Source organism: Paralichthys olivaceus, chromosome 21 (genome assembly GCF_024713975.1).
Source record: "Paralichthys olivaceus isolate ysfri-2021 chromosome 21, ASM2471397v2, whole genome shotgun sequence".
Lineage (NCBI taxonomy): Eukaryota > Metazoa > Chordata > Actinopteri > Pleuronectiformes > Paralichthyidae > Paralichthys > Paralichthys olivaceus.
Window position 1 is genome coordinate 16,065,889 of NC_091113.1, and position 27,344 is coordinate 16,093,232.

Below are 27,344 nucleotides of genomic sequence, written 5' to 3' on the forward strand. Positions count from 1 at the left end.
CAAATCACAGGCTACTAGAAAACCTCTTTTCTCTTACCAGCAGACCGTATCGGTTTTTATAACCATGATCAAAATGTTTCTTTACATAAGAGACACTGCACACTAAGCAGTTAACTAGATTATGTAAAATCACGTTTGTTAATAAATGTATAACCCCCCAACACAAACACACACACATGATTCCCACTCTCAAGTGAGAGTGGGAATCTGTAAGTCTGTGCTGAATCCATGCTGAAACTAAACCTCCAAATCATCACATTGTCTACCAGGAAACCCCGGAGGTGAGAAGCTCTCTACTTCATATCACAATTCTGTAGCTGGCTCAGCTTGATGTAGCTCAGCTTTAGTTACTTAGTGCGCTGTATGTATGGCTTTCTTTTATTCCAGGGAGAGACATTTCTGCCAAGACGGTACTTCTTGTTGCCTACGCCTTCTGGTGTGTGTAGAAACACCAAGGTTCAGAGATACTGTGACCAAGCACATGCATGTTTGGATGTTAATGTGGAGTCAACCATGAGGGATGTCTCTATTTCTTAAGAGCAGCAAGAAACACACAACACAATCATCTCTCAAGCAACGCTTCTGAATGTTTAGAAAAATATGGATGGTTTATTTGACCCTACTTCGACAAGATTAATAATCCATATCCATGATGTTCAACTCCTCTGATGTCAATGGAACACAGTCTACATCCAAATATGAACAGTGGTATATCTGTTGTCAACGAAACATTCGTTCACTTTTCGTTCTACAAACAGTTTTGCAAAGACACACACAGTATAGTATTAATTTTATCCTGTCAAATACTTGGTTAAGTGGATTTCTATTCTGATCGCACGAAACAGTGATGATTTATAGTTGTTTTTTAAAGAATCTATTGAAAACAGACAGTCTAATACAAAGTCCATCCAGTACAGACTTGTCCATTATACTGCTTCTAAAATAGCTTATTTACAATCGTCTACGGGAAGCAAAAGAAAACCCCCGCCATTGCTTTAAAAACAAAACAAGCTAGCTGTCACTATTCAAACTCAAAAACAAAACAGAACATTTTTTTTTATTGATTGTGCTTTGTAACCCACAAAACCACTTCATCTCTAGAAATGGAACATCTGTCAGAGGCACCAAATAGAAGTGCTGATAACATCCATTTCAATTTCTCTCATTGAGATTCTCTAGAGCTATGAGTAGGACAGGGCGTACAGATGGTTGTTTTTTAATTCATTTATTTATATATTTATAAAGTTACAGGCTCATCCTTGTTCATCACCTGTGGTGGCGTTGTGTCGCACAACATCACGGAGGATTCGGTCTTTGTCTTTAACCATGCAAAGCCCTTTAAGATTTGCCAGAAAAGGTCACAAAATAGATTTGTTGGACTAAAGGGGTGGTGTGGGCTGAAACAGATGGATGATGAGTGTTTTTCACTAAAACATACACAGAATGAGGTTGTTACCTGTGGATGAGTAGAGTATTCATGACAGTGGAATTAATAGTAGGCAAGTTAGCTGGATAATACCACTTCTCACTATTCACAACCCTGTCTGGCTTCAGATCTCGCTGGGCATGTGTCTGCAGTGTACAGTGAAGATATTTTTTCCGGTCTCTCACAGTAAGCTAGTTGATGTTCTTGGTCCTGGAATCTCTGACTTTGCAGGAACTTCGGTCAAAGAAAGTGAAATCGCCCTCACCCTACTCTGAAAGAACGCCAGTCTATCCATGTACCCCAGTCAGCCCCACCTCCTGGCACGTAACAGTGCTCCCGCCTGTCCGGTTCAGCTAGTCCCCGGCTGCTGTTACACAGTCACCTCAGTCTTGCTGCCTGTGCGGTAGTGCTGTGGCTGTGGTTGCTGCTGCTGGTGATGCTGTGGGATGTAGTGGAGCTGTTCCACAGTGTGAGTCCGTCTGGAGGCAAACGCCTGCCTCTTTGTTGATGTCTGGTTCATAGCTAAAGTGTTGGAGTGTCCGGTGCCTACTGCTCCCTGTGCCCCGCTACTGCCGCCACCACCATTGTTAGAGGCACTGGGATGGGAGTGCATTTTGGTCATCTTGTAACGATCCATTAGAGGAGTGGTGGGTATGAACACGTCTGTGTGCGAAATGGCGCGAGACATTGACATGTCGCTGCCGTGAAACCCACCGGTGATGCTGCTGACCATGCCCCGCTTCAGAGACATCATCAGCTTGTCTGGCGAGAGCAGAGGATCCTGGGATAGGAGGCGATCTTGTGAGTACAGGCGATCTTGTGAATAGAGGCGGTCTTGAGAGTAGTGGCGGTCTTTTGAGTAGAGGTGATCCTGGGACAGGAGTCGGTCCTTAGAGTACATGCGGTCCTTGGTGTACAAGCGGTCTTGGGAGGTGTGGCGGTCCTGTGGAAGCAGGCGCTCCTGGGATCGAAGGCGTTCAGCAGACAGGAGCTGTTCGTCAGAGAGGATCCTGCCTCCATATGGGGACATACCGTTAGAGGACATGCTGTAATCCTGTTCTGGGGCCCTCTGTGGAGATAGGACACGGTCCTGGGACATGGCCCTCTGGACGCGACGGGGCCGTTGCCTTTGCTGAGACTGCTGCTGTGAAGACTGTGACTGGGAGGGGGCCTGGGAGATGGAGGACTGCGGGGGCTGGCTCTGGAGCTGCTGCGGCTGTTCCCGGTGCTGCTGAGCAAAAGATGAATGAGGTGAGTTTATTAACAAGCCGAGGGGTAAAAGGCTCGGCCACCCACCGCTGCAGAATGAAGCGAAAGACTAGCTTTCAGCTTCTAACTCATTCAAATCTGGAGGCTCAGAGATAGGGGTAATGGTTTGCCTTATAGACGCAGACAAAAGGAAGAACACACCTTTGTTCAGACGCCTGCACACTTAACTGAGCACTTGTGTACCCACCTGGTCTTGACTTATTTTGAGAACATGCAACGGAAGAGTGCTTCTTGCTGCAAGGTCGGGCAGGTGTCGCTTTCGAGTGTAGTAGTCTTCGACTTCTTTATCTGCTGCAGAGGAGATGAGGATAAAAAAGAACAGAGGCGAGAGGTGAGGAGGAGCGACAGCAAGAGAAAACATAGGTGGGTGTTAGAATGCAAGGGGAGAAATTGGATTAAGTAGTGAGAACAATTGCAGACAAGGCAAAGAACAGCGTTGGCAGACCCATCTGTGTTTCACTTTTCCAAGCTCATGGAGGGGGAATAGAAAACAGAGAGTGACAGAGGATCACAGTCGGACCATATTACATGCTAGGCACACAGCATCAACACATCCAGGCTTCATCTAGGATTCAACAGGCAGCACTGGCTGTGGGGGCAAACTTCTTTAAAGGTCATGTGAAAGTCTATAAAAAAACACTGCACAGATATGAAGGGAAGCACGCAAGCATCTCATACAGTACATACATGCCAGACAGCGAATTGTATCATTGCACAATCACGTCACATTGAGAATTACGAATTGCGTATTAAATGTTCTTGAGTGGATGATTTATCTTTATTTATGTGGAACTTCAACATGCACTCACAGCAAATCAAAAAGACAAGAGTACATTTCCAGAGATATTAGAGTGTAGGAGTGAATGCAGCATCAACTTCATGCCACATGACACAGACCCATGCATAAAGATTTGTCTTTGTGTACATAAGCACACACAGTGACGCACATTTACAAACACTCCCTGACATCTCGTCAAAGACATAGAATGCAGCATAAAACATCCAAAAATGGAAACATTTAGTTACAAGTTAACAAGATGCTTCTTCCTCAACAACATCATGGATGTCTCACCATCACACTAAGTCAGGGGTCAACACCAGTGTCTTTTATAAGGACATAAATCATGAAGATTAGACCTATCCACCATATTAAGAATTCAGAGGTGGCTCTAAGGTCTGGGCCTGTCTTTTTCAATAATGGCTACAGCAGTGTTCATGCCACCTGTCAAGATTACACTCGGCCAAAATCCTCTTCAGCGCCGGCTACTTTCTGCAAATCGATTAATTATAGGAGATAATAAAAACAAGGTGTTCCTTTCTCAAGCATAATAGTCTAAAAGATCTGGGCAGGCCATTGCAAACTCATCAACCATATTACCATAGAATGAATGAACAACTCGTGATGTATACCGTCTGCACTGCAACGGGCTAAACGCTTTTCTTCAGTTTGATACCAATTTGCATTAATAAGCAGCAGCATTCTTCTCTTTTTATTATCCCGACAATGAAAATGCTGCTCTATCTTCTTTCCCGCACAATCCAACATGATCTATCAGTGTGCAGACACTAGTTGAGCAACAAAACGGAAACTGCAGAGCCTTTTGGCTATTTGCTGCAACAAATAATATGCTTTGGAAGCAGAAAGAAAGTTGGAAGACTGAAGGACACCGCCTGAGGATATTTTTTCATTTGAACACTGTGTCTCTTCTGTAAGCTACTATCTGTGACAACTGAATTCATTCCCGTTTTGTTTAACTGCCTATTAAAGATTATTATGCTAATTTTCACAAGCATGCTTCAAATAAGTGGATGATTTTTTGAGGGCTTTTATTTCCCTTCCCATACAGAACAACAGAGGACCAGTAAAAGAACACTGCATCCTGCCACCCTGTTTTGCCATTTAGTTTGAAATGGTGCCTGGCAGCTACGATTGGGAGCCAGTGTGGAGTGAGCCCTGACGGGATGAGTTGTAGATCGTCATCCTTCACTTTGACTGCAGGCCAGCAGTGAAGTGGGGCAGTCATGATGAAATTACACAAGCCTTAAGGAATGTTTGCGTTCCACTTAGAGAATATCATGAGATGAGACCTCATTACGCAGCAGAAATCCAGCGTAGCACTGCTAAATCAATACCGAGCCGGGCCAGGCACAAGGAGCCGCTTAATGTACTTATACGCTCCAAGAGAAATAGAGGCTGCAGCCTTTAAGTGGAGGCAAGGGAAGCATGGAATATCAATGACTCATAGTTTCTGGAGATGACTAGGCTGATATCATGAGGATCAGAGTGAATGGCTGTTTTTTTTCTGATTCAAGGTCCCCTCCATCCACTGAGATGTTTACTCAATGGTGAGCGCCACAAATTCCCATGGAAACGGTAGGCATACTTTTTGCTGTTGATGTCCTTAGGGCTGCAGGCAAATCAGATTCACAGCTGTAACACCCGGGGGGGGGGGGCACTGAGTAAGTCCCACTCAGGGGTCAGGAAAGCACACTCAATGCAGTACTTTTACCATGCAGGACATCAGGGCACGGGGTCTACTCTTGCATTAGTGCAGTGAACTTGGACCTACTGAGTTTCTTCAGGGACGAGAACCGGCTGAGGTCGGCTTTGACGGCCGCCTCGTAGGAGGGCGGCAGATGTGACAGGCTCTGGAAGGAGCGTGAGAAAGACAGGTCGTAGGGCTCCGTCTGCGAGGTCAGGATGCCGCTTATCCGATTGTTTTCTGGAGACACATACATACATATAGACACAGAAAAGGGAAAAGGGAAAAAAATGGGCAGGCTGGCTTCTCCTATGCCCCCAAACCCTCCCCTGTTAGGACGAGACCCTCACTGAAGACCACCTGCTGAGGTAGAAAAGGCCGGCAGGCTGGAGTGTTAGACCCTGTTCACACTGGCTGTCAACATCTGCCCTGAGATATCCTCCTCCTGCGATCTCTTGTGATCAGATCTCACTCGCTCACTCTTAAATAATTACTTACGTCATTTGTGATCAGAGAGACCAAATGATGTTGTTTTAACTCTGAGTATACAGATGTGTCCGATGCGTTCAGACATGAACTTAGAGCTGCCCTCTTGTGATGGGATCACTCAGGACAGATGTTAATACCAGATGTGACCGGGGTCTTAGTTATACAAATATTTCCTGGAGGCATAGGTGCTCTAAAACAATCTCCAAAATGATGTGAGAATCCATGGATGGATTCATGAGAACACTGTTTATTTAAATTCTGCTGAGCAGTGAGAAACCTAAATAATTTACTGTTGTTGCCGGGGCTGTAGCCACTGAGGACACAGAGAACATGCACTCTCTAATGTCTCTGGGAATTTCAGGTCTGCATTGACCTCTGTAGAAAATTTGAAAAATTTGTACAAATACACATAAAAATGAGTTTTCAATTACTGGGCTTGGTATTTTTAATGAGTCAAAGAGGGTTCAATAGCAATTCTCCACACTCACTTCTACATGTGCTTTTTTTTACGAGTAACTTGAACTTCATAAATACATTTTTGATCAAATCAACATGAGTGTAACTGATTCCGTTAATTCTTATGACACGATCAGTTCCATCATTTCACTCACCCCTCTCTTGGTGTTAATGAAACATAAACTCATACACTTCCATTGCAGAATTGAATAGAGTGATGATAACACAGTAACTGGACAACTGTCAAGTTTTATGGCCTTTTAGAGGGAAAAAATAAATTGAAGTCTAAATTTTACAGGATTAACGCCATCATTTTATGAGAATATATTAATTTACGAGAATACATTTGTAATATTTCAAGAATAAAGTCATATTACCACGAGATTGACATCCTAATTTTAGGTGTTAGAGGGTAATATCAGAAGATCAGTCTGTTGCCTGCATTAAAGTTAGTCAAGATATGATCATAGGTATCAGGACTCTAAAAGGATTCTGTAAGAAACTGTCTACTCTGTTGAAAGAGCTACACAGATTAGAAGGAAACTGTCTCTAGTGGATGATGAAATGTTTGGTCGTGGTCAACTGAGGTTGTGGTTGTTTACATCTGTGGATATTCAAAGAGGGTTCATGTTCATTTCCAATATTATGACGTTTTCCTCATTAAATTACAACTTTTTTCTTGTCATGTAAACCTTCCTCTCTATCACGACTTAATTCTACCACTTAATTCTCGAAATAAAACATTATTCTCAAAATATCTGCATTTGTTTTCTTGAATAAGGCCCTAATACTCCATCGTAAGTTATTTATGAAACTCTTCTTAATGAGATTAAGCACCATGAAGTAAAAAGAACAATTCTACAGTGTAGTTTAGAATTGGCTGCCATCAATACCACACCGGGCACATGCAGCGGCTTTATGTACTTAATAATACACCCCTGGATCCGCCCCTGCTGGGAAATAGAATCCTATACATTTTGCAGAGAGATAAAATTGACAGAAAATCCAAAGTTAAATATTAATTACAAGAAATGACTGAAGCATATTTAACAGTCAGTAATGTTTTGCTCGGGTTATTGGCAGTTTGAGAGTTTGGCTACAGCCCTGGTTGTTGGCTTTATACAGCGTCTCTGATTAGAATCGCAAACACTCTGGTATTATTTGCCTTTTCACACAGTTATTTCTTTGCCAGAGCTGAAACTCAACTCGTGAGTTGAGCGTATCTGCCTTTGAGAAATGGTTTTATATCTCACACTCCAACGTGCCGGTGGCAGTGACGGGGGGGAGTGCTGGCGGTCACATCCGGCACTCGGTGAGTGTTTGGTGTGGGACGGACATGACAGGAAACGTGGTGGTTTGACGAGAGGTAACAGCGGTCCACAGGAGAAAAGGACGAGACAAAAAACGAGCGAGACAACACACCGAACAACAGATGTGTGCTGGAGAGTGACCCTGACAGTGCCGGGATGTGATCTGGGACGTGGCGGCGAGCAAAGTGTGGACTGGCTGTCGTTGATGCGACATGATATGATGCCAGGAAGACACATGGGTGGTGACTGGACCAAAGCCCTCTTTCTTTCTCACTCTACTCTTTCTCTTTATCTCTCCTTCTCACACGCACGTACACAAACATCCGCAGTCTGTACCATTCACCGCCGTCTTCCTCGCTCTGTCAATCTTATCTGTCCAACCATGCTGCCACCCACTTCCCTTCGCTCCTTAATTCTTTCTCGTCCATTCAGTATTCCCCTCTCTTTCATTTTCTTTGTTGCTCCTGCTCTATCTTGCTTTCTCCCTGTGAGTCTGTCACGCAGTGCAGAGCAGCAGGCATGGGTGCGGCTCCAGACCAAACGGACAGATAAAAATAGGGGCTTTAGTAACTGCTGTAGGATGAGGAGTGGGAATGGAATGAGGGGAAGAGAAACAGATAAGAGAATCTAAAAGGGTGGAAATAATAGTGAGAAGAGGAAATAGAGGGGTGAAAAGAGAAAGGAGCCTGGAGAGAATAGGACGGAGAGGTGGCTGCAGGGGGTCCTGGGAGCTGCAGGGAGGGCGTTCAGAGGATGTGAACGATCTGTGAGTGGACTGTCTGCCACACTGCATCAATAGGGGGAGAATCGACCCAGACTCTGACATGCTGTTAGCTATCTCAATAGCAAACACATTTTACTGCTTCATCACAATGGACAGTACAACCACACAGACCTGGCTCAAATAGTCTTTGCATATCTTGGTGTTACAGAGTTTTTAAAAGGTAAAACTGAGGAAATTCTATATTTTTTTAATTGTCAACAAATCACATGAGAGGGCCAAAACCAAAGCTGAATGGTTCGTGCTAATGAGTGTTTCCTCAGTAACTGTGCTGGCCACAAGGTTCTGTGTTCCTCAATATTGGTTTTTTTTTTACGGACGACGTAGGCTGAGCCCATTTTCAGTTAACAGCTGTTAGCAGCTGTTGGGACCAAAAGAACGGAGGGTTTTCAGTCTCTTAAGTCTCTAACAACATGTAGACTGCTGTAGATTTCAGCTGTCTTTGTTACATTATTTACTTTCGATCTTGTTAGTTTTGGTTTCACATTATAATTTAGGGAGCAGACTAAAGACTTTTGAATGACACAGGTAGGTCCTGTCATGTGATCTTTCTGTTTGAAGGGAGACAATGAATGAATCGGTTCACTTTGTTTATATGGTTGCCACTGTATCAGGTTTTACTACCAGCAAATCAAACATCCCTGTTGTTCAAACAGGAGAGACAGAAGAGTGCGAGCAATGCTGTGAGCCCCTTCCTCTTTGTTCTCTTCTACAATTGTTTAATGCTGTGTCAATTTCCTGCAGTTGGTCCGAAAGTCTGAACTAAATTAAAAGATAATTTATACACTGCAAACACAGCGGACCATGGTTTGTTTGGACTGAGACAATATTTTTTGGACTAATTTATGGTCCATTGGTCTGGACCAACATCCACAAGGCACCTCTCACATCTGGCACTTTCGTTCAGACCTAGCCGAAGATTCTGAAGCTCCGGACGAAACAAGGTGTGAAAGCGTCTTTAACAACAAATCTCTTTGACTTCCCTGCATCCAGTGGAAACAGCCATCAGTAAACACAGACTGATTTGAGCCTCTGAACCAAGTGAAGATGTGGGACCTGCAGTCCCCGGCTGTTTAAGGAGGGCACTGAGCTAACTTCTAACTTTTAACCTAATTTCTGAAGGTTTGTGTCTATGGTAGAAATCAGTGGAGAGAGAAGGTAAAGAATTGAGAGAGGGATTTTAATCTTTTTTTTGTTGACAATAAGAAAAATTGTGAATATTCGTTTTTATTCCAACTGTTTTTCGTGTGTGAAATGTTCAAACATATCGAACATTCAGCAAGAATTCTGCGCAAATGCTACTTGAATCAGGTCTGAAAACACACCAACTCAAGTTGAAGGAAGGAAGACACCAACGCAGGAGTTAGTTAGTGGTGCATGTGAACACAAACGTGCTCATGGATGAGGTAATACACAAAATCAAACACATGTATGTATGACTTACCACGTCTCAATGATCGGTGAGCTACCAAACCCAAAGTGAAAAACAAATATTTAAGAAACATGTCGATGGTGAGAAAAACAATTCCTACACAGACCCACTCCATATTTAGCATCATCTGTACAGAAAATCCCACTCAACAAATAATTCAAATCAAATCAAAGCTTTTGCTTCCAGAGGCATATGATGTACACTTGTTTGTGTGATTATGCATTTTCTACAAGTGATATGCAGCTGTATCTACTGGTTGTTTCAAGTGGCTGGGTGCTGGGGGGGGTCCCGGCAGCTGGCAGCGGGTTTATCTCGAAAATAGTCTGCGTACAGAAATGTGAAGCCTTTCAGGGGGGCAGCGATCAAAGTCTCTGTGTTAGATGTGTTGTTGAAATATATTTTTCATGTTTTTTTCATAGATCTTCAAGGTTTGTGTGTGTGTGTGTGAGAGAGAGAGAGAGAGAGTTAAAGGAACCACACGGTCAAATATGTCCTTAAAGAAGGAACTAGTCTGGCTATAATTTCAAGCGTTGCCCTTGAATGCCTGAGACATCACACATTATTCCTTTGTGGTCATTTGTGGTACAAACAAACAGAATATAAATCAAATGGTGAGATCAGAGGGATTCAATACTGAACACAGTGAATATTCAGCTTCCTCTCCTTTCCTTTCTCCAGCATCCACCTATGAAACTAAACAACTCCAACTACTCCTCACAGGTGCCAGTCTGTGACCCCAGGTCAGCCTCTGCCCTCTCACCAGAACTACTCTGACCAAAGAGCTGAATGACGTCAGAGAAACAACTCTGACTTCTCAGGGTGACAGCAGGGACCGTCGCAGGTTTCACATGCTCCGTCAACCGTGACCTGAACATAACGTCAGGTTGACCCTCAGTCTATTGCATTGCTCTTTATAGGAAACATGACAGTGGGATATTACACACTTATAATTAGATCTTCAACAAAAAAGCCACATTTTTGCAAATGGATTGGCAATGAGGCGAATTGAACAGAGGAGCATGTTGAGGGGGTTTCACACTTCAATATCAAGCACTGCGAGTGTTTTGGCATATTAAGTGACCACCCTCGTACACTGGCCATGCATGTGCTGGGAATTGTCACAGATTGCTTGAATAATAGCTCCTACGCATGTTAACAGTTGCGTCATTGTAAAATGCAGAAGCAACACTTCTGCCATGTCGACTTGTAGTCGAGGCTAATGCCGATTGTTTTCTTTCCAAAAGGGCTCATGTGAAAGAAGCCTGATGAATCAGCGAAGGCCATGCCGTGGCTGAAAGGAAAATCAGCAAGCAAATGTGAGTGTTTACGTTTCCAAACTTCTCTGCTTCTGCCCGTGCAGACTAAAACAAAACTAAAATGAGACCAGCAGCATTTCCAAGTTTTAGCGTCACTAAAACTCTGGAGTAACGTGGACACCAGATGTATCTATTGCAGCATTGATGCGTTTTCAACTGAAAATGAATTTGTGTTGATGCAGCCTGAACTGAGCTTTGGATTTCTTTGAATGTTCCCCTCTCCCACTGCTTTGTCTTACCATTCTTAGGTGTACGTGTAGGGCTACCTAGAGCCACATGGTTATAGTTGTGCTGATGGGTACCTGCAATGACAAAAGCAATCAAACATATGTTCAGTGTCTATGAGGACCGCTCTGTATCAGCTCAAATACAGACTGTTAGAGTAGACTGTGACAATTAAAGGGATATTTCACTAAAACGCTCTTAATGTCTTTCTCATATAATTGACACATTACTGTAGAAAAGTTCAAATCAACTTATATCGTGCAATAACGTTTACCGTTATCACCATTCTTCAATTGCTGGTAAACTTATTTGGTGGGTGAAATATCCCTTTAATTTCCTCAAATTAAGGGAATGGACATAAAGAGAGATGAGAGAGACGGTGGAGTGAATCTACAGTCCGCTGTAATTTCTGCAAAACATGTTTATATCCAACAGATTCCAGTTAGTGAGAGGCCACAGTCGAAATATTAGGAATGAAAAACAAGAAATAAAATCAGGGATAACGAACAATATTTGTCACATCCTGTCCTGGAGCACAGAGACAATCATTATCTGTGGAACATGAAATTATGCATCACATATTACATGTAGGGTGGCCACAACAAGAAAGCAAAGAGATCAGAATAAAACAGTAAATGAAGCAAACATCTTTTTACCATTCTCACAGTATACGTGGTGCGTTTAGTGAAAAAATGCTGCATATGAATTAAACATAAGCAAACCTCCCTCGCTTTTACGTCAAATGGGCAATATACAGAATCACGCTGCAGATACAGGGGATACAAGAAACATCATACACAAGCAGAATAGCACTCAGCTCATATAAACCTCCAGCGAGGCCCAACAGTCTCTTCATGAAACCACATTTAAATTCACTGGATCCGAATTTCAATTTGATTTTAATTTAAGCCTGGATCCAGCCATTGATCCGGATCTGCACCAAAATTTAATGAGTGCTCCTTTGGGTCATGCCCCACCCCCCCACCCCCCATGCATGATGAATATATTGGCAAAGCAGTGAAGTGCTTTTTATCTCTCGTTTTGCCCATTTACATGTCTTCAAGTGCATTTTTATGAGTGATTATGCCACACACACACACACACACACACACACACACACACACACACACACACCAGTCATCTGTCTCTGGTCCTTGCCCTCCTTTCTGTTGCATGAGGATGCTCTAATCAGCAGTAAAAGTCCTATGTTGCCATCTGGGAAAGCAGAGCTATTTTCATTTTCAACTCCGAGAATAAACAACAGTTGCACCCAATCATCTGTCCACCCTGGCGTGCAGGAGCGTTTGACAGTGATGCGGTGGCACGGTGCTCGACTGGGCACCGCGCGGTACAGGTTGTTTAGTTGAAAGATGGGACCTTTACTGAGCCCATTGTGCTGAGAATGTTGATGAATGACAGCTATTCTCCGCAGTGTGTAGGAGCGTGTGTGTGTGTGAGGCTTGTATGTTTGTATATGAGGAGGAGGCGGCGATAGATGGAGACCCCGTTGTAGAGCGTGGCTGTCGCGACACGTTCATTTGCTGTCTGCTGCTGTGCCTGTTTAAAAATGCATTAGAGCCAACTGCTGAACATCCATTTACATCTGTCACAGGAGTGAGGAGGAGAGGGAGGCCCGATGCGCTCACATCATGGGTTTCAATATTTGCTCGAGCTATGGAGATAGATGGGGACGTGTCGCGCGCGTGTTCCTTCACTGAGTTCCCCTTTTTTCATATCAGTGCTTAACAGCAACTCACAGAGGAGCTGATTCGAGGAGAGAAATTCACCGACACCTGAGACTGATTCTCCAGAATATGTTTCATTACCAGTCGCGTGATATGAATTCATGTCTGTTGACTTCCTCTCTGTGGTGAAGCATGAGTCGTTTAAATGAAGTTAACGTGTTCACTAAGGTTCAGGAGCAGGGCCACGCCTCTAATCACCTGTCTGTACCCGGTCACCACGCTCAGTTAGTCGCAGAATCTACCGCCCACCCTTTTCCTCTTCGAATAAAGAAGAAGATGAGAGAAGAAAAGAAAGAAAGAAAGGAAAAAAGTCCAACCCACATCCTTTTCATCCTCCTTCCCTCATCCCTGCCCTTCATCACTTCATCCTCCTTCCCTCCTACCTTCATCCCTTAATCCTTTTCCCCCCATTCTTCCCCTCATCCTTCACCTCACCCCATCATCCCTTCATCCTCCTTCCCTCATCCATACCCTCATCCCTTCATCCTATTTCCCTCATACCTACCTTCATCCCTCAATCCTCTTCCTCCCATCCTTACCCTCATCCTCTTTCCCTCATCCCTACCCTGCATCTCTTCATCCTCCTTCTCTCATCCCTACCCCCATCCATTCATAACATCCCCATCCATTGAGTTTGATGCATATCTCTTGAATGTCTCATTCTAGTTCCTGTCTGGAGACACATCTTCAACCCATTTTCCCATTTTCATTAATTTCTCAACATCCAGTATATCAATTTCCATTCAACCCTTTAAATAACTATTGGTCCTTGCTGGTGAACCCATCGTCAGGACGTAAAAGCATTATGCACTGTTCTTAACACTACGTAACACATAAGAGGTTTGGAAGGAATAAAACATAGGATATTGCTTTTAGCAAAAGAAACTCCTGTGTGCTGAAAATGTATTCATATTTCCCTGTTCAGAGAAAATTTAATTGTCTGCAAGGTAATCTGTGAATTGTTATTCATTGAGAAGGTCACTTTAAGCTACAAAAAAATGTCTTTCCCAAATAGCACTTCTACTACAAATTAATAGTCCATGAAAATGGCAAACCCTCAGTCCACTTTTTGAAGCACTGCTCATTTTCATAATAACATTAAAACCTGTTGCTCCTGTAAAATAAAAAGGGCAGTTTTCCCACTCAGAAGTGGTTGTAAAACACTTTTTGTAACAACCCGCAGGTCTAATTTCTGATACAGTCTATGAATACTTAATGATGTTCACTCAGCAGTTCTAATGCATCCACTTGGTCGACTCTTAACGTCTCGTAAGTTGAAAAACATGAGCACGAAATACCACAACTTTCCACATCTATCAGCACTTCAGCTGCTCAGCAGTGCAACAACAAAGCGACTTTGAAATTATTAAGCTCTATAAATAACTTTCCCCAAGTGAAATATTTATGTATGAGTTTGTTCATTTTCTAACTCCTTTCCCTACACAGTACCATACACTGCACACCGCTGAATGACTATACAACACAGTATGACTCAATCTGTAGGTGGAGGGGATGGGATTACATTTACCCGCAAAGTTATTTTCCGCAAATGAAAGCATGTTGGTCCTTTTAGAGGAAGGTCAGATCAATGTCTAAAGTATCAAAATGAAGTGTGGTTTTAAGTATTGATACCATACTGTCCACTGGATCGATGTAAAAACAATTCTGATCTCATACTGGTCACAAGAATCTTGTTTCTCCACTGCGGTCGTGTGCACAAGTCAATATGATAACACTAGAAATTATAAACCATCTGAGACAAGCATGTCTTGTGTTTGAACATTCATGTGATTATTCATGGACAATGTTTCAGAAATCACTAGAAGCCTCTTCCCTGCAACAGAAAAGCAGTAACATTTAAAAGTGAAAAGAATCTTCATGGAGATCTACTGCTGCTATAAGTGCTACTAATTCCTGCCCAGAGCAACTAAAACATGTGAACTGAGTTGTATACACAACACAAATAAAATGTAGATGTTTTCGGGAAACTGTCAGTAGATGTTTTGCAGATTTTTCAAATGTTAAATTTGTCCCATTTTGCTGATCAGAACATCATTTCAAGCAGCATTCATTTTCCTACAAAACATATTTTCTAACTGACATTAGTTGTACCAACAGCTTTTTATTGTAAGGTTTGTTATTTTCTACCATCACGGTGCAAGAAACAAAGCTGATTCAATCCAAAGATCCATTCATCAGCATCAGTCCAGCATCCATCACCAGAAAAGCTTCTGTATAAACACATGTAGTCATCATCAGTCCACGCCTGTGACATTTGCAGGAGAAAATATTTTGATTTTAAAAATGTGACAAAAATGTAGCTGGAAAACAAAAGATAAACTCCATGAAGGTAGATAAGCAGAAGTTCTCACAACCAGATTTTGGCACGAACACCAAAGTTATAAAACACTGGCATGGACAGATACCATGCAATTTCTAAGAATGTTCATCTGAGTGTAGTCTGGTAATTTCCAGCTCAGTCTGTTGGGTCCGGGGAGACGGGGCCGAGCTGAACGGTCCACTGTGAAGACTTTTAGCTCATTAAGAGCCTGGACAGCCATGTTTAGTGATCCCTCCGTAATCTGGGGACCAATTAACCGCGTTCAAGAAAGAGCCCCGGCACAACCAGCAGCACCAACCTCTCCCGTCTGCAAGTGCTGCTTATCAGCTCAGAACACCTCGCTGCACCGCCACCCTCCTCGCCTCTTTGAGCTGGCAGTGCAAAATAACCTCTGCATGCCATGTTACCCCAGAAAACTATTTGTCAATGATGAAGGGAGCTTACAGTGGAGGATGAGGACCCCCCCTCCACTCTCCACCCCCAACCCGATACACTGCTGTCCTTTAGTCATTGCCTTCCTCTCTTTAAATTGGCACATTAAAATAGATGCAGAGCAAGTGCTTCAGTCTAATCATATGGATTGTTGATTGTTTGTGATTGACATGCTCTCCAGATTGTTGGGTTACACAGGGTCCCTATCTAAATTGCTAAATGGAGGTTTTTCTGTGGGTATGTTGGTGACGCAGCTGTGTGTTTGAAAGATGGTGTCAGTCTGATTTAGTGGCTGAATCGACTATATATCTATGATCAGTGGGCTGCAGAGGCAGGTATTAGACACTTTCAGCAGGATACGGTCGCCCTCACCTCCGCGACAAGATTACTCACATTAAATTCCCCTTTTGCTTATAACGGATCTCTGGAGAATACCTCCTTGGTGCGTTTGCATAATAGCATCCAGATGGAAAACAAGTGACTCAGTAATCTGACATTTGGTGAGGCATTTTGTTTCACTTCGCACTTCTAAACATCACATCCACATATAGCACACATAGGGGAGGCAGGAGAAGGCACGCTGAGCCGACCACAAAGCACCTTGGACCCCACGCCAATGTTAAATGAGCGTTTGCATCATTGCAGAATTTGCAATCACATGATGTACAGTATCAAGGAGCATTGATTTCTGAGAATTTGCATTCTGTCCAACAACTGCACGGCCACATCATGATATCCAGTCAGCTGTGTGTGTGTGTGTGTGTGTGTGTGTGTGTGTGTGTGTGTTTGGCCACAATCCCCTGTATTTCCTTTGAGAAGTAATGCTCAGAGAAATGAGTTTAATGGAGCTCTGCCAAACACTCATCTGTGTGAGTGAATGAAAGGGCAGGAAAATAGCTTTCAAACAAACAAGGTCATCAGCGTATTCGCCTCAACAACTGCACGACCTCCAGAGGTGAGCCTCCAACGGACCCTAGCTCCACGCAAGTTTAGACGCTCTGGGCAACATATGAGCCGCGTGTACGGGCAGGGAGAAAAAATGTGTCCCCCACCCTGAACAACCATCTTGGTTGTTTAACCCTCCTCTCTGACAGCCATAAACTCTTGGAAATAATTCCCCTACGGCTGCAGGCATACTGGACCTTTGTTTCCATGGTTACACTAGACATGTGAAGAATATCGGTGGTGGCGAACAGGACCTTTGTGATCATTGTTATGATAACAGTAATAATGATAAACTTTATTCTATAGTGCCTTTCAAATTCAGTTGCTACACCAAATTAAATATAAGTGCAACGACAGGCAAATTCAGCAATACAATAAAACTAAACAGATAAAAGAACGATAAAACAAAATTTAAACATAAAAAAACGATTTAAAAACTATAAAAATGCCAGAGTATAAGCTTATGGGATTGTCAAGGTTTGGATGTCTGGATTTGAGTAAATAGGGGAAGGTCATGGATAAAATAAACAGTTGCTGTTGGAATTCAAAGGGTAATAAATAATGGCTTTTCATGTCTCAGTCCTGCCTTTTGTCAACTCATCCCATCCTCTTTAACTTCCTCCTTTGCAGTCATAATTACAATGGCTGCTTGAGGTTATACTTAATAAAAAGTAACTATGGGTCATAGCTGCTTGCACAGATAACAGATGGGCTCCATTTACAGGACAGGTTCTCCTGCTCCAGCCCTGTATCTCAAAGAATTATATACTCAGTTATGCAGCTTATGAGTAATGTTCAGTGCCAGTGCCTCATGTAATGTCTGTTTATGTAGCAAGGTGAAAAGACTGAGGGGTACCTGAAGAGATCCATTATCCAGAGAGTTGGTTGAAGCATACAAAGTATATTTGCAAAAAACCAACTAAAATAAAAACACCATTGTGTATCATCTGTATGAATTATGAGTATAATTCTCTATTTCTAATTGCTTTTAAATTTTGTTGATTTCAGGTAATCATCTAGTGACCCCAGGTTCAGTGTTTTACAACACCCCTGGGGGTCCTGACCCCTACTTTCATCAACAAAACACAAAATGAGACAATATCTGTTGGAAGATGCTCTTAACCCTCTCACTTTACCTTTACCTTACTAACGGCCAGAGCATGATTGACACTAACTAGTTTGTATGACATATCATCTGACACCATCTCAAGGCAAAATTGGTCAATTTCCCGACCTCAGCCCAATTTTAAAATTGTGGGTGGGTGTTGGGAAAAAGGTTTCCATGCTTAACTGTAAGCATACTTACACTTGTGTTTCCATCCTCTCAAATTTAAGTCAGGAGGCTAAAATGGAGCATCCTATTCAGTCTTTAGAAAAAAAATGAAATCCTGCAGCAGATTATGCTCCATGCACCAGATGTGAAAAAGCATCTGAAAGCAAGAAACCTTTTCTGAAAGTGCAAAGTATATGGTAGACATCATGGTGGACACAGACAGACTACAAAACACTGACTAAAAAGACAGACAGGCACAACCTAATGGAAACCCTTAAGGCTTGGTATCTCTCAGCAACAACACAGGGGAGGGGGGAGACAGAGATACAGTGGATACAGGATAACTGCGACTGAAAGCAGATAAGAGAAGAAGTATGAAAAGGGGGATATGAAGGGGCACTGGGAGGAGAAAAAAGAACAAAACAACACCATGGGCCAATGATCACATGCCATCCTTCCACCCCTCCACCCGCCGATCTCCACACTGCCCTCCCCAGATCTATTAGAGACCCATCCTCAGCTCTGTGCTCCGCTCTCCTCACGACATCCCCTCTCTGAAACAGCCCTGCTCTCCCATTAGCTGCGCCAAGTGGAGCTACAAGAGCTATGAATGGCCCTGAGGTGGAGGTGGTGGTGGAGGGGCTACAGAGTGCACTGTGCATGTGTCTGTTTGCACGTCTGTGTGTGACAGCTATGAATGCGGATGTCTCTGGTTCTGACAACAACTCGGTGCTACCAACACGTCCCTGCCCTCCTCTCACGGTGAAAGAAAGCGGAGGAAAGAGAAGCCACCTTGGGTTTGACATTTAACAACTGACAAAGAGCGTTCACATTTAATGGCTAAATGTTAACTGCCATAATAGCCCCACTTCACTCGGTTAGTAGGGGACAAAGCTTCAGGGCCATGGACAGAAGTAGCTCCCACCTCCTCATTGATTTCAATGGCAGAGCAGGAGGATTAACTCTGACCCAATTCAGCACTGGTGATAATGCTTAAGTTGTATTTATAGCACTTCTAGCTCTGCTAATTTTAACTTCTATATGCTCACTCTGGGACTCAAAACATAAACTGGATTCACCCTCGGAAACGACTTAACCTTTATTTTTTAGGTGAAAGTCTTGAATTAAACTCAAATGGCAAAAACCACGGCCAAGTCCCAACAGTCCCCTTAGGAAACCACCTTTAAACTCACTAGATCAGGATTTTTATTTGGCTAGTCTGCGCACTTAAAGATATCAAGCTCCTAAACATGCCTGATTTTTCACGTCAAGATCTACTAATTATTTTCTGTGAAGTTAACGGAAAAGGAAATGTCCTGTCTCGCAATGTTAAAAAAGTGAAGAGATTCCTGGATCCCACCTCTGATTTGAATCCAGCCCAAACACAGGACACATGTGTTGACAAAATCTGAAGAAGCCTTTAAATTGGGACAGTCGCACGGCTGTGATGCAAATGCAGCCTCTGAAGGACACGGTCCCTAAATTGAGATACAGCTACTCTGTTTAACTGTGGCCATACTAATAAAGCAAATTGAAAAAATTGCTTTGGGAACACAATTGACAAGCAATATGTGTTGGCCTAACAGATGCAAAACAAATTCGATAGCTTGGTAAAAATAATAAAAATGAAATAAAGGCTCCATATTTGCAAACATAAAAAAAATGTATATGCCATGAAAACAGAAAAGAGACGACAACAGGCATCATGTGGTACAGGCTGCATTCCAATTGATAATTCGAATGAAGATCTGTGTTTATTTCAGCACAATTCTTATCATGGTCCTCAGGTCACACTGGGAGAGGATGGTGTGTATTTCTATCAGCTACAGTGTCGTTATCGATACCACAAAATGTTTTAAAACCTAAATACAGTAGCTTGTGTCTTGTCTACGACTGCGGCTATTTAAAAAAAAAGATATTTCACCCTCTGTCCCTGCAACCTTCGTTTTACAAAAACAACTACAAACGCTCAAACGAGTCCTGTGAGTGCTGGTAATGTGGTGCAGTGATGCTAGATTCAAACGCAAACTTATTATTAGACCAACATCTTCATCTACTGCTATTATGTGAACATTAAACTAAAGTTGTGACCAGCAGGCAATGATTCTCCAGGAGGTGCCATTAAAGGATTGCAGAGGAAGAGGACACGTAATTAAAAGAGCACCAGTCAAATCAAAGTGGTGGTGTTTGGGTCGATACTGAAATATTGGTGCTTCTGATCCCAAACGTTTCTGTTCTAAGATCGATTCTCATATTAAAAGATCAATATCCAATCTCAGTAATTTGAGGTATATTCCAACAGGGACACAGCAGAAAGTAACTACATTATAAACATGATGTAGTATAAATAATGCCTGATTGATAGGGACTACTTCTCCTTCCGCCTGTGATTTATGAACTACGGCCCTACAAACGCAACTGAACGGTGTTGACATTGATGATGGCTGACCGCAGACGCAGTCATGTGTGGATCTCTTTCAGGTCTCCGAACAGCGACAGTGTTATGTGTGATGTGCGTGGGAGGCCTTCAAGGTACTGTGGCAACAGCACAAACCTCAGTAAGCATCTGAGATTTAATCACAATTCAGTATATGATGAGGTTATGCAGCAGCGGTCTGAAGAGAAGGAGAAGAAAATGTGCTGCTAGGGCGAGATAGACTTCACTCACTGAGTCCCTCCGCAGTGTCAGGCGTTCACATCCAAAGAGCTATAATTTGGAATGGTTATAGCCTATTTCTCTTTTCTGAGCACGTCAAGTTTGCACAAACTACTGGTTACGACAATACCAATTTCCGAACGATTGGAAATCACGAATCAGCGGTATCTCACATTACTATATCAAAGTCAGATTTTCCCTTTCTCCAGTGTAATGGAAACTTCATATATCATCTGCTTCAAAGGCTTTATGAGTAATTAGCAAAGTCTGATTATGCTGCTTCTATACGTACACACACTTTTCCACCAAAGGAAGCACAAAGACTATTTAAACTTTTTTCATTTCCTGCGTTTGAAGACAGAAAATGTGCATAAACACTGGTGCTTGGCAATGCACATACGGCGCGTGATTACCAGTTAATTTAAAGTTTTGTGTTTCTGATGATACAAGTCCAATATTTATTTTCTGTTATCTGGCTTTTCCAGCACCACTCCACTATATTCACCACGGAGAAGCTAATATTCTCTCTTTGCCATGTTGTGCCTGACAGGGAAGGGTCTGGAGAGCTGAGTGAAACTGCACAACTGGTGATAATCCTCTGGACGCGCAGCTGCAGGTGCAGGAAATGTGTCAGCGGTTTCTGTTGGGAAACACCAGCAACACGTGCTGAGAAAGAAAATACCACTAGAGCATTATCTGCTGAGACCTTAAACTATATCAGATAACTGTTTTGTGGGTTATGTTGGGTTGGGTACCAACCGAAATATGTCGGTTCAACCAAAGACTGATTCACATTAAAGAAATTTGTAAGAGACCAAGAGGAATCCATGGATAGATAGATAGATGGATGGGTGGATGAATGGATAGATAGATAGATATATAGATGGATAAAGTGATGTGGGTTTTATACCTGTGCGCGAGTGCAAGTGACGTTACATTACTGGGAAGTAGAGCTGCATGGGCGATGACTTTAAATCAATATCACGATTATTTCAACTTTGACCTTGATGATGTGGTGTTATTAGTTAGTGTTATTACCGCCTGTAGTCTTTAAATATAGTGTACTGTTTCCATCCTCCATTCCCTTTAAATTCCAGCTGCACTTGCACTTTGACAGATTGCAATTAAAGGCTGGATTTGCCAGGTAGTGAGAGAGACCACTTCTCTGCAGAGGAAACCTCCACTTTGCACACAAGCAGATGATCTTTGTGTGTGTGTGTTACAAATGTATGTGCATAGTGCATATTAAACATCGTAATCTTGTGCCTTCAATAGAAAGTGAAATATTGCAGTACTGAGCACGGACCAGGTCTTTGTTGGTCAAAAGCACAATGACCCTCCGTTGCCTCAAGATATCATTGTTCCTACACTACGCCTGACCACAGCTCATTTTAAGTTCAGCACAGCCGGAGCTGCTCAAATGGGCACAACTGCGTACTTCTGAAACTAACAAACACGCTCGTGTCACACTTGGCGCAGCGCTGCTCCAAGTGTCTGCAAATAAGTGAGAACAAATTAACATGTTTCCGATGAAACTAATAGCTGCACGAAAAAAAAAACCCTCATTATGCATTCACAGATAACTTCCTTTATGAGAATCAGTGGAGCTGCACATTACAAAGTTTCTGTGTTCTTGCAAGTGCAATAAAATCCCAGTCCAGACAGTTTCTCTCCACACTGCCAGTACATATCTCTCTTTATCTCATAACTCACAATCACCCCCATGACACCAAAGTAGTTACTTGACGTGTCCCAGCTTCTACAGCTTTATAAATGTGCCATTATAGTCTCAGCAGGGAGGGGGAAGGGCCGGAGGTGGAGATGAACTTCATATCCAGTTCATTTTGAAATGTGATAGACAGTGAACCCACCCTGGACCATTGTGACCCTGTGTGTTAAAAGGCAATAAGAGATCCATTTTATTGAAGTAGTGCTTCATGATGTTCCTACGGAGCTCGTCGGATTTCACTCGCTACTAAGCCGAGGTGACTCATGGGGGTTAAGGGTAATAACCTTTCCTGAAAATCAAACAGTGTAACAGCATGGCATTTTCATCTGATGTCACATAGTTGGAATAATACTCAACAGCCATTTCTCAAAAAGCCATTTTTCAACAGATGATTGACATACCGACCGACTCCATTTGCGGGCTGTTGAAAAGTAGACTTCCTTTGAGAGTAGGCGGAGGGCGAGGAAGAGGTAGAGGAGGAAGAGGAGGGTCCGTATATCGTAAGCAAGGATAAGCACAGATTTATCTGATGTCTTCTTAAAATAAAAGAAGTAACATCATCAAAACTGCCTTTATCCGTGCCTTTATAGACCAGCCCTCCTCTCCACTGAGACGGACAGAGTCGAAGACCACGCACACCATAGAGGTTAGGACACTCAGTTCAGTAAAGTGGACGACACAAGGCAACAGCTTCAGTGAAACAGTTCAAAACATACATTTCAAAGGGCAGGAATTAGAACAGAGGAGTGAAATGGGACCATCTGGGTTTTAAGGCACAACACAATGAAAAGAAAACGCAATGTGGGCCAGCTGCAACAAACATCAAGAGGGACAGAATATTCTTGTTTAGAAACTATGCCCTAGTTAGTTTTTTTAAATTAATTAGGCCCAAACTCTTCTGATGGAACTGGCATTTTAGCTGAAAACAAAAAGAGTGCAATAAAAATGTCCCCTTTGCAATGTTTCCTTGTCAGCTAGCCCACGTGAACACAACATTGATTAAAACAGAACCAGGGGTGTAACAGTATGTTTTTTTCTCAACAATTGTTGGGTAAAGGATGTAGGTTTTAATTTAATGTAGAATTTGCATCTAATTTTTATATTTATTTCACACTGTTGTCACTGCAGGGGGTCTGAAATTGAGAAAGCGCAAATGCATCCAGGTTCTAGAGGGCAACTAGTCACAGAGAGTGTCAACATTTTTTATGTTGTGTTACATACGCTCAAACAAGCAAGAATTTTGTTTTCAAATTGAATAATTGTACTGTTACACCCCGGAAACCAGCACACACAAACCAGACTGTGCACATGTATCCATCATACAGACAGGAAGGCTAATTGTCAAGGGGAAAATACATAGGTTAGGTTTATAGATAGACAGAGGTCAACAAGAAGGCACTGCACTACACTTAACACTGCAGGTATAAGCTGCCTCTAAACACTACAGATCCCACTTCAGATCAGAGCTATTACAATCATTCACGGGTACATAATACAGACATATGCAATTGGTTAGAGGCAGCTTTGACCAGTGAACAAAGACAAACCATCCCTACCATGGTGACTCTGGGAGCGGACCGGCCAATGTTTTTCTCCTAGAAAACAGAACCAAGTAGTTATTTGTTAAAATGCGCTACTGGTCAAATAACAGAAAAAATACAATCACAAAGAAACAGAAACTGTAAATATTTTGTGCTGAAAAGTCAAATTCACAACATCCCTTTTGGTTTTTATGATCTTGTGCTTTACAACAGCTTTAGACAATAAATCAGAACAATGGCATCACATTTTATGAACAACATCATACAACATTTTCAGGTTACAGCAGCAGATATGTGCACACATGTTGTGCAGGAATTGAGAACAATTTTAGTGCTCGTATATCGATTGTGTTACATTTTATCTTCCCATCTACTGATGCCACCTGACACCATGACACAAAGCATCAAGTAACCTCTCTCTGTCTTTGTCCCTCGTGCACACGCATTCTCACACACGCACACATTAAATGCCACCAAGTGTGGCGGAAGACAGAGGAGTTGGAATTTAAAAATGAAGAGAGGAGGACAGGAGGAGAGGATAATGAGAAGAGGGGAGGAGGTGTAAAAAGTCACTGTTGTTCCCCGCACCCTGACACCACAGGGCTCCAGCCATGCAGCACTTTGATCCATCACTATTGATTTAACATCAGCTCCTCATTGCTGCTGCCTCCCACACAGCAACACACAGCTACAGGGATGCATTCCCCCAGTTGTGGGTCGGAGCGATATATGCACCAGTTTTGACCTGAAACACACTGACCAAATAAACCTTTACAGTTTGGAGTGCATTAATAACAAGAGGTGGGAGTGTTGCTGTTGCTGTAGAAACACTGGTGAGCATGAATTGCTGATTTTTTTTTTTTCCACACAAGCGATTTGATAAAACCAGGAGGTTTACATGAAATCCCCTGTGAGAGAATTATGCACACAGGCAATCTTAGAACTAAGATGCTAAAGTACACATAACATGAGCACCAGCAGAGCGAGGGAACACATTATGGATTAACATAGTGTGGTTTATTCTTTCCGCTGTTGTGCATACTGATAATCAAAACAAGAATACAAAAGAATAATAAAAGCACATAACTATGGTTGACGATAAGAAAATAGACAATACGCAACTTATTTATATATAAATATAAATAACTACAATAATTTAACACTAAATAACAATTTCAGTGCTTGATACAATGAAGTGTTCCGGCTCAAACTTGTAATCAGTTGTCTCCCCACCGTCGGGGACTGCTACGTAATTATTTTCAAACATCTGGAGAACATCCCGGTGTCGGAATCATTCCACGTGAATTACAGCCACACTTTAGACCATTTTAGGCAATTTGTTATCATGTCGACTTGAGTTTGAGGTAGCGTCTACGCTATGCGCTTCTACAGCCATGTAGAGAGTGTGTCCCCACCAGAGTTACATGTCATGGCAAATGTTAGGTAACGTCAGATAGATACCATTGTGATTACTCAAGACGTTTTCAGACACGACCTTTGGGTAAAAACCAAAGAACTGGCTACCGACTTTACAGTTTGCCTTTCACACATGCACAACAGAGCGGGAGATTCTCTGCACAGACACTCTACAACAGAATCAAATCCTCTGAGTTATTCAGGCGTTTCCTTTTTTGTCATTATTGCATCTTTCGTGTACTAGAAGCGCCATCAACCCCCCCCCCCCCGCTCCAACCGCAGGGAATCCAGTGGGGGATCTCCTGCTGTGATCACACATCGACTTTTCCTGGATTTCCATGGACTTTATGCTCGGAGGCCAGATGGACTTAGTGCTGCAGAAACTGCGGAGCGTCTCACTCGGACATTTGCGCTCACACATGCTCCTCCTCCGGGGGATAATGTGGAGGGGCTGCAGAGTTCAGTCCATGTCTGAAAGCAGCTTTAATGAGTCAGTTTGCTGACTTATCTGTGCTTCTGTGACACATGCATTTACAATGAGCCTTTAATTGCCACTAGTGGCCTCAGGGACTACTCTTCAGCAAAATATATATAGACACACTATAAAGTAATTACATTGTGCATATAGCCTAACTTCCATTCTATTTAAATGAATTTGCTTCCAGCAAGTTTTGTATGTATTTTTAATAATTATCAACTATTAATTGTTAGTTTGCAAACATTGTGTTGTGTATTTCATGTGAGGGTTTAGTCTCTCATTTTACCTCTTTGTATATCTGTAAAGCCCAGCCAAAAAAAAAAGAAAATAACACACACCAGCTTAGAGCTGCCTGTAGGTGACATAAATAATGCATCTTCATATTAGTGAGGAGCATTATGCACCTAATTAAAGCAAACATGTATCAGAAGTGTCTTTTGAAGAAGGAAATGCAATGATTAAAAAAAAATAGCAATGTTTGATTGAGTTGTTTGATTTTAACCTAAACTCACAGACCTCAAATGAAAGTGAGTTTGAGTTTGACTAGCTTTCATACACTGGTATTGATCAGGAGCCGTTGATAACTGGCCCTTTAGATTTACGATGGTTGTTTTGACCTCATTTGAAATATGAACTCAGTCCACCCTGGAAGAACGGGGACAGGCAGCTGACATTAACCTCTCGCTGCACTATGTTAAGTACTGCAGATTCCTGCCAGATGACCTTGAATGTTATTCCAATAACCGATCAATGACTTGATTAATCCATCAGACATGTAATGGGAGGCTGCCGCATGGATGACTGTTTCCTCCAGCGGATGCACTCCGTCAAATCCTGCATCCTTTGTTTGGTCTATGCCTCACTCCCGTTGAAGGAGGTAATGAGGAAGATATATTCCTGTGGTGTACGGTGTGTTGGACCCAGTGAAGCCAAGTGAAAATATGTAGCCGCTTTGATCCGTCTGTATTTTCTTTGGTATGGTTGATGTAATGCAGGTAATTCATCTGTTTGCGACCCTGCTATTTGAGCTGCAAAATGTGACAAGAAACCTTGATCCTCGAGCATTAGTTACAGTTCTCCTGACTCAGCATTATGCGCCGTGTTTATGATGTGTGCTGTGTTTTCGTCAACAGAAACCTGTACGCCAAGAGAAAATGCAGCTTTTGCCCTCAGCACTGCACAAGTAAACAATCGACTCTTTTCACAGCATTGTCATGTAGAACACTCAGTTATTCTGACACCCAATTTTCTTGTGATGCAGAGAGAGGAGATAAATCAAAATATCTCAAGCTGACTTGTCAGTGGAGGAATGAAATGTATGAAACCAAGACTTGAAAAGCAGGGATACATATGGTATAAGTGTCGTTGGCAGCTCGGCAGGAAACAGCATTGGTTACACTACTTAATTGGAACAGGGCTGTATTTTTACAGTCAACTTCTACACCTACATGGTGTCAGCTGAGTTCCTGACTTTCTGGTGCAGCACCACCGAGGGGAAAGACAACTGCCAGTGGAAGGCTGCAGAGGAGTCGGTGCACTGAGGAGACCTCCCTCCCAGGGCAAATCTGCTTCCCAGTCTACCCACCCTCAGCACTCAACAA

At 42.6% G+C, this 27,344-nt stretch overlaps 1 protein-coding gene across 9 annotated transcripts in view; it reads right to left on the reverse strand.

Moving 5' to 3' along the window:
* Nucleotides 1-587: 587 nt before the first annotated feature.
* The window catches only part of shisa6 (shisa family member 6), a 68,053-nt gene continuing 41,296 nt past the window's right edge, over nt 588-27,344 (reverse strand). The window contains exons 5-10 of one of the 9 annotated variants that reach the window (XM_020082760.2): nt 23,865-23,903; nt 11,202-11,264; nt 9,659-9,679; nt 5,266-5,418; nt 2,883-2,983; nt 588-2,654 (exon numbers count right to left, since the gene is read on the reverse strand). In XM_020082760.2, coding sequence (XP_019938319.2) covers nt 1,797-2,654; nt 2,883-2,983; nt 5,266-5,418; nt 9,659-9,679; nt 11,202-11,264; nt 23,865-23,903 — 1,235 coding nt within the window. In that variant the 3' untranslated portion in view covers nt 588-1,796. Of the gene's footprint in view, nt 2,655-2,882; nt 2,987-5,265; nt 5,419-9,658; nt 9,680-11,201; nt 11,265-23,864; nt 23,904-27,344 lie in introns of all 9 variants that reach the window. The other 8 variants (XM_020082759.2, XM_020082762.2, XM_020082764.2 and 5 more) reach the window with 8 other exon arrangements.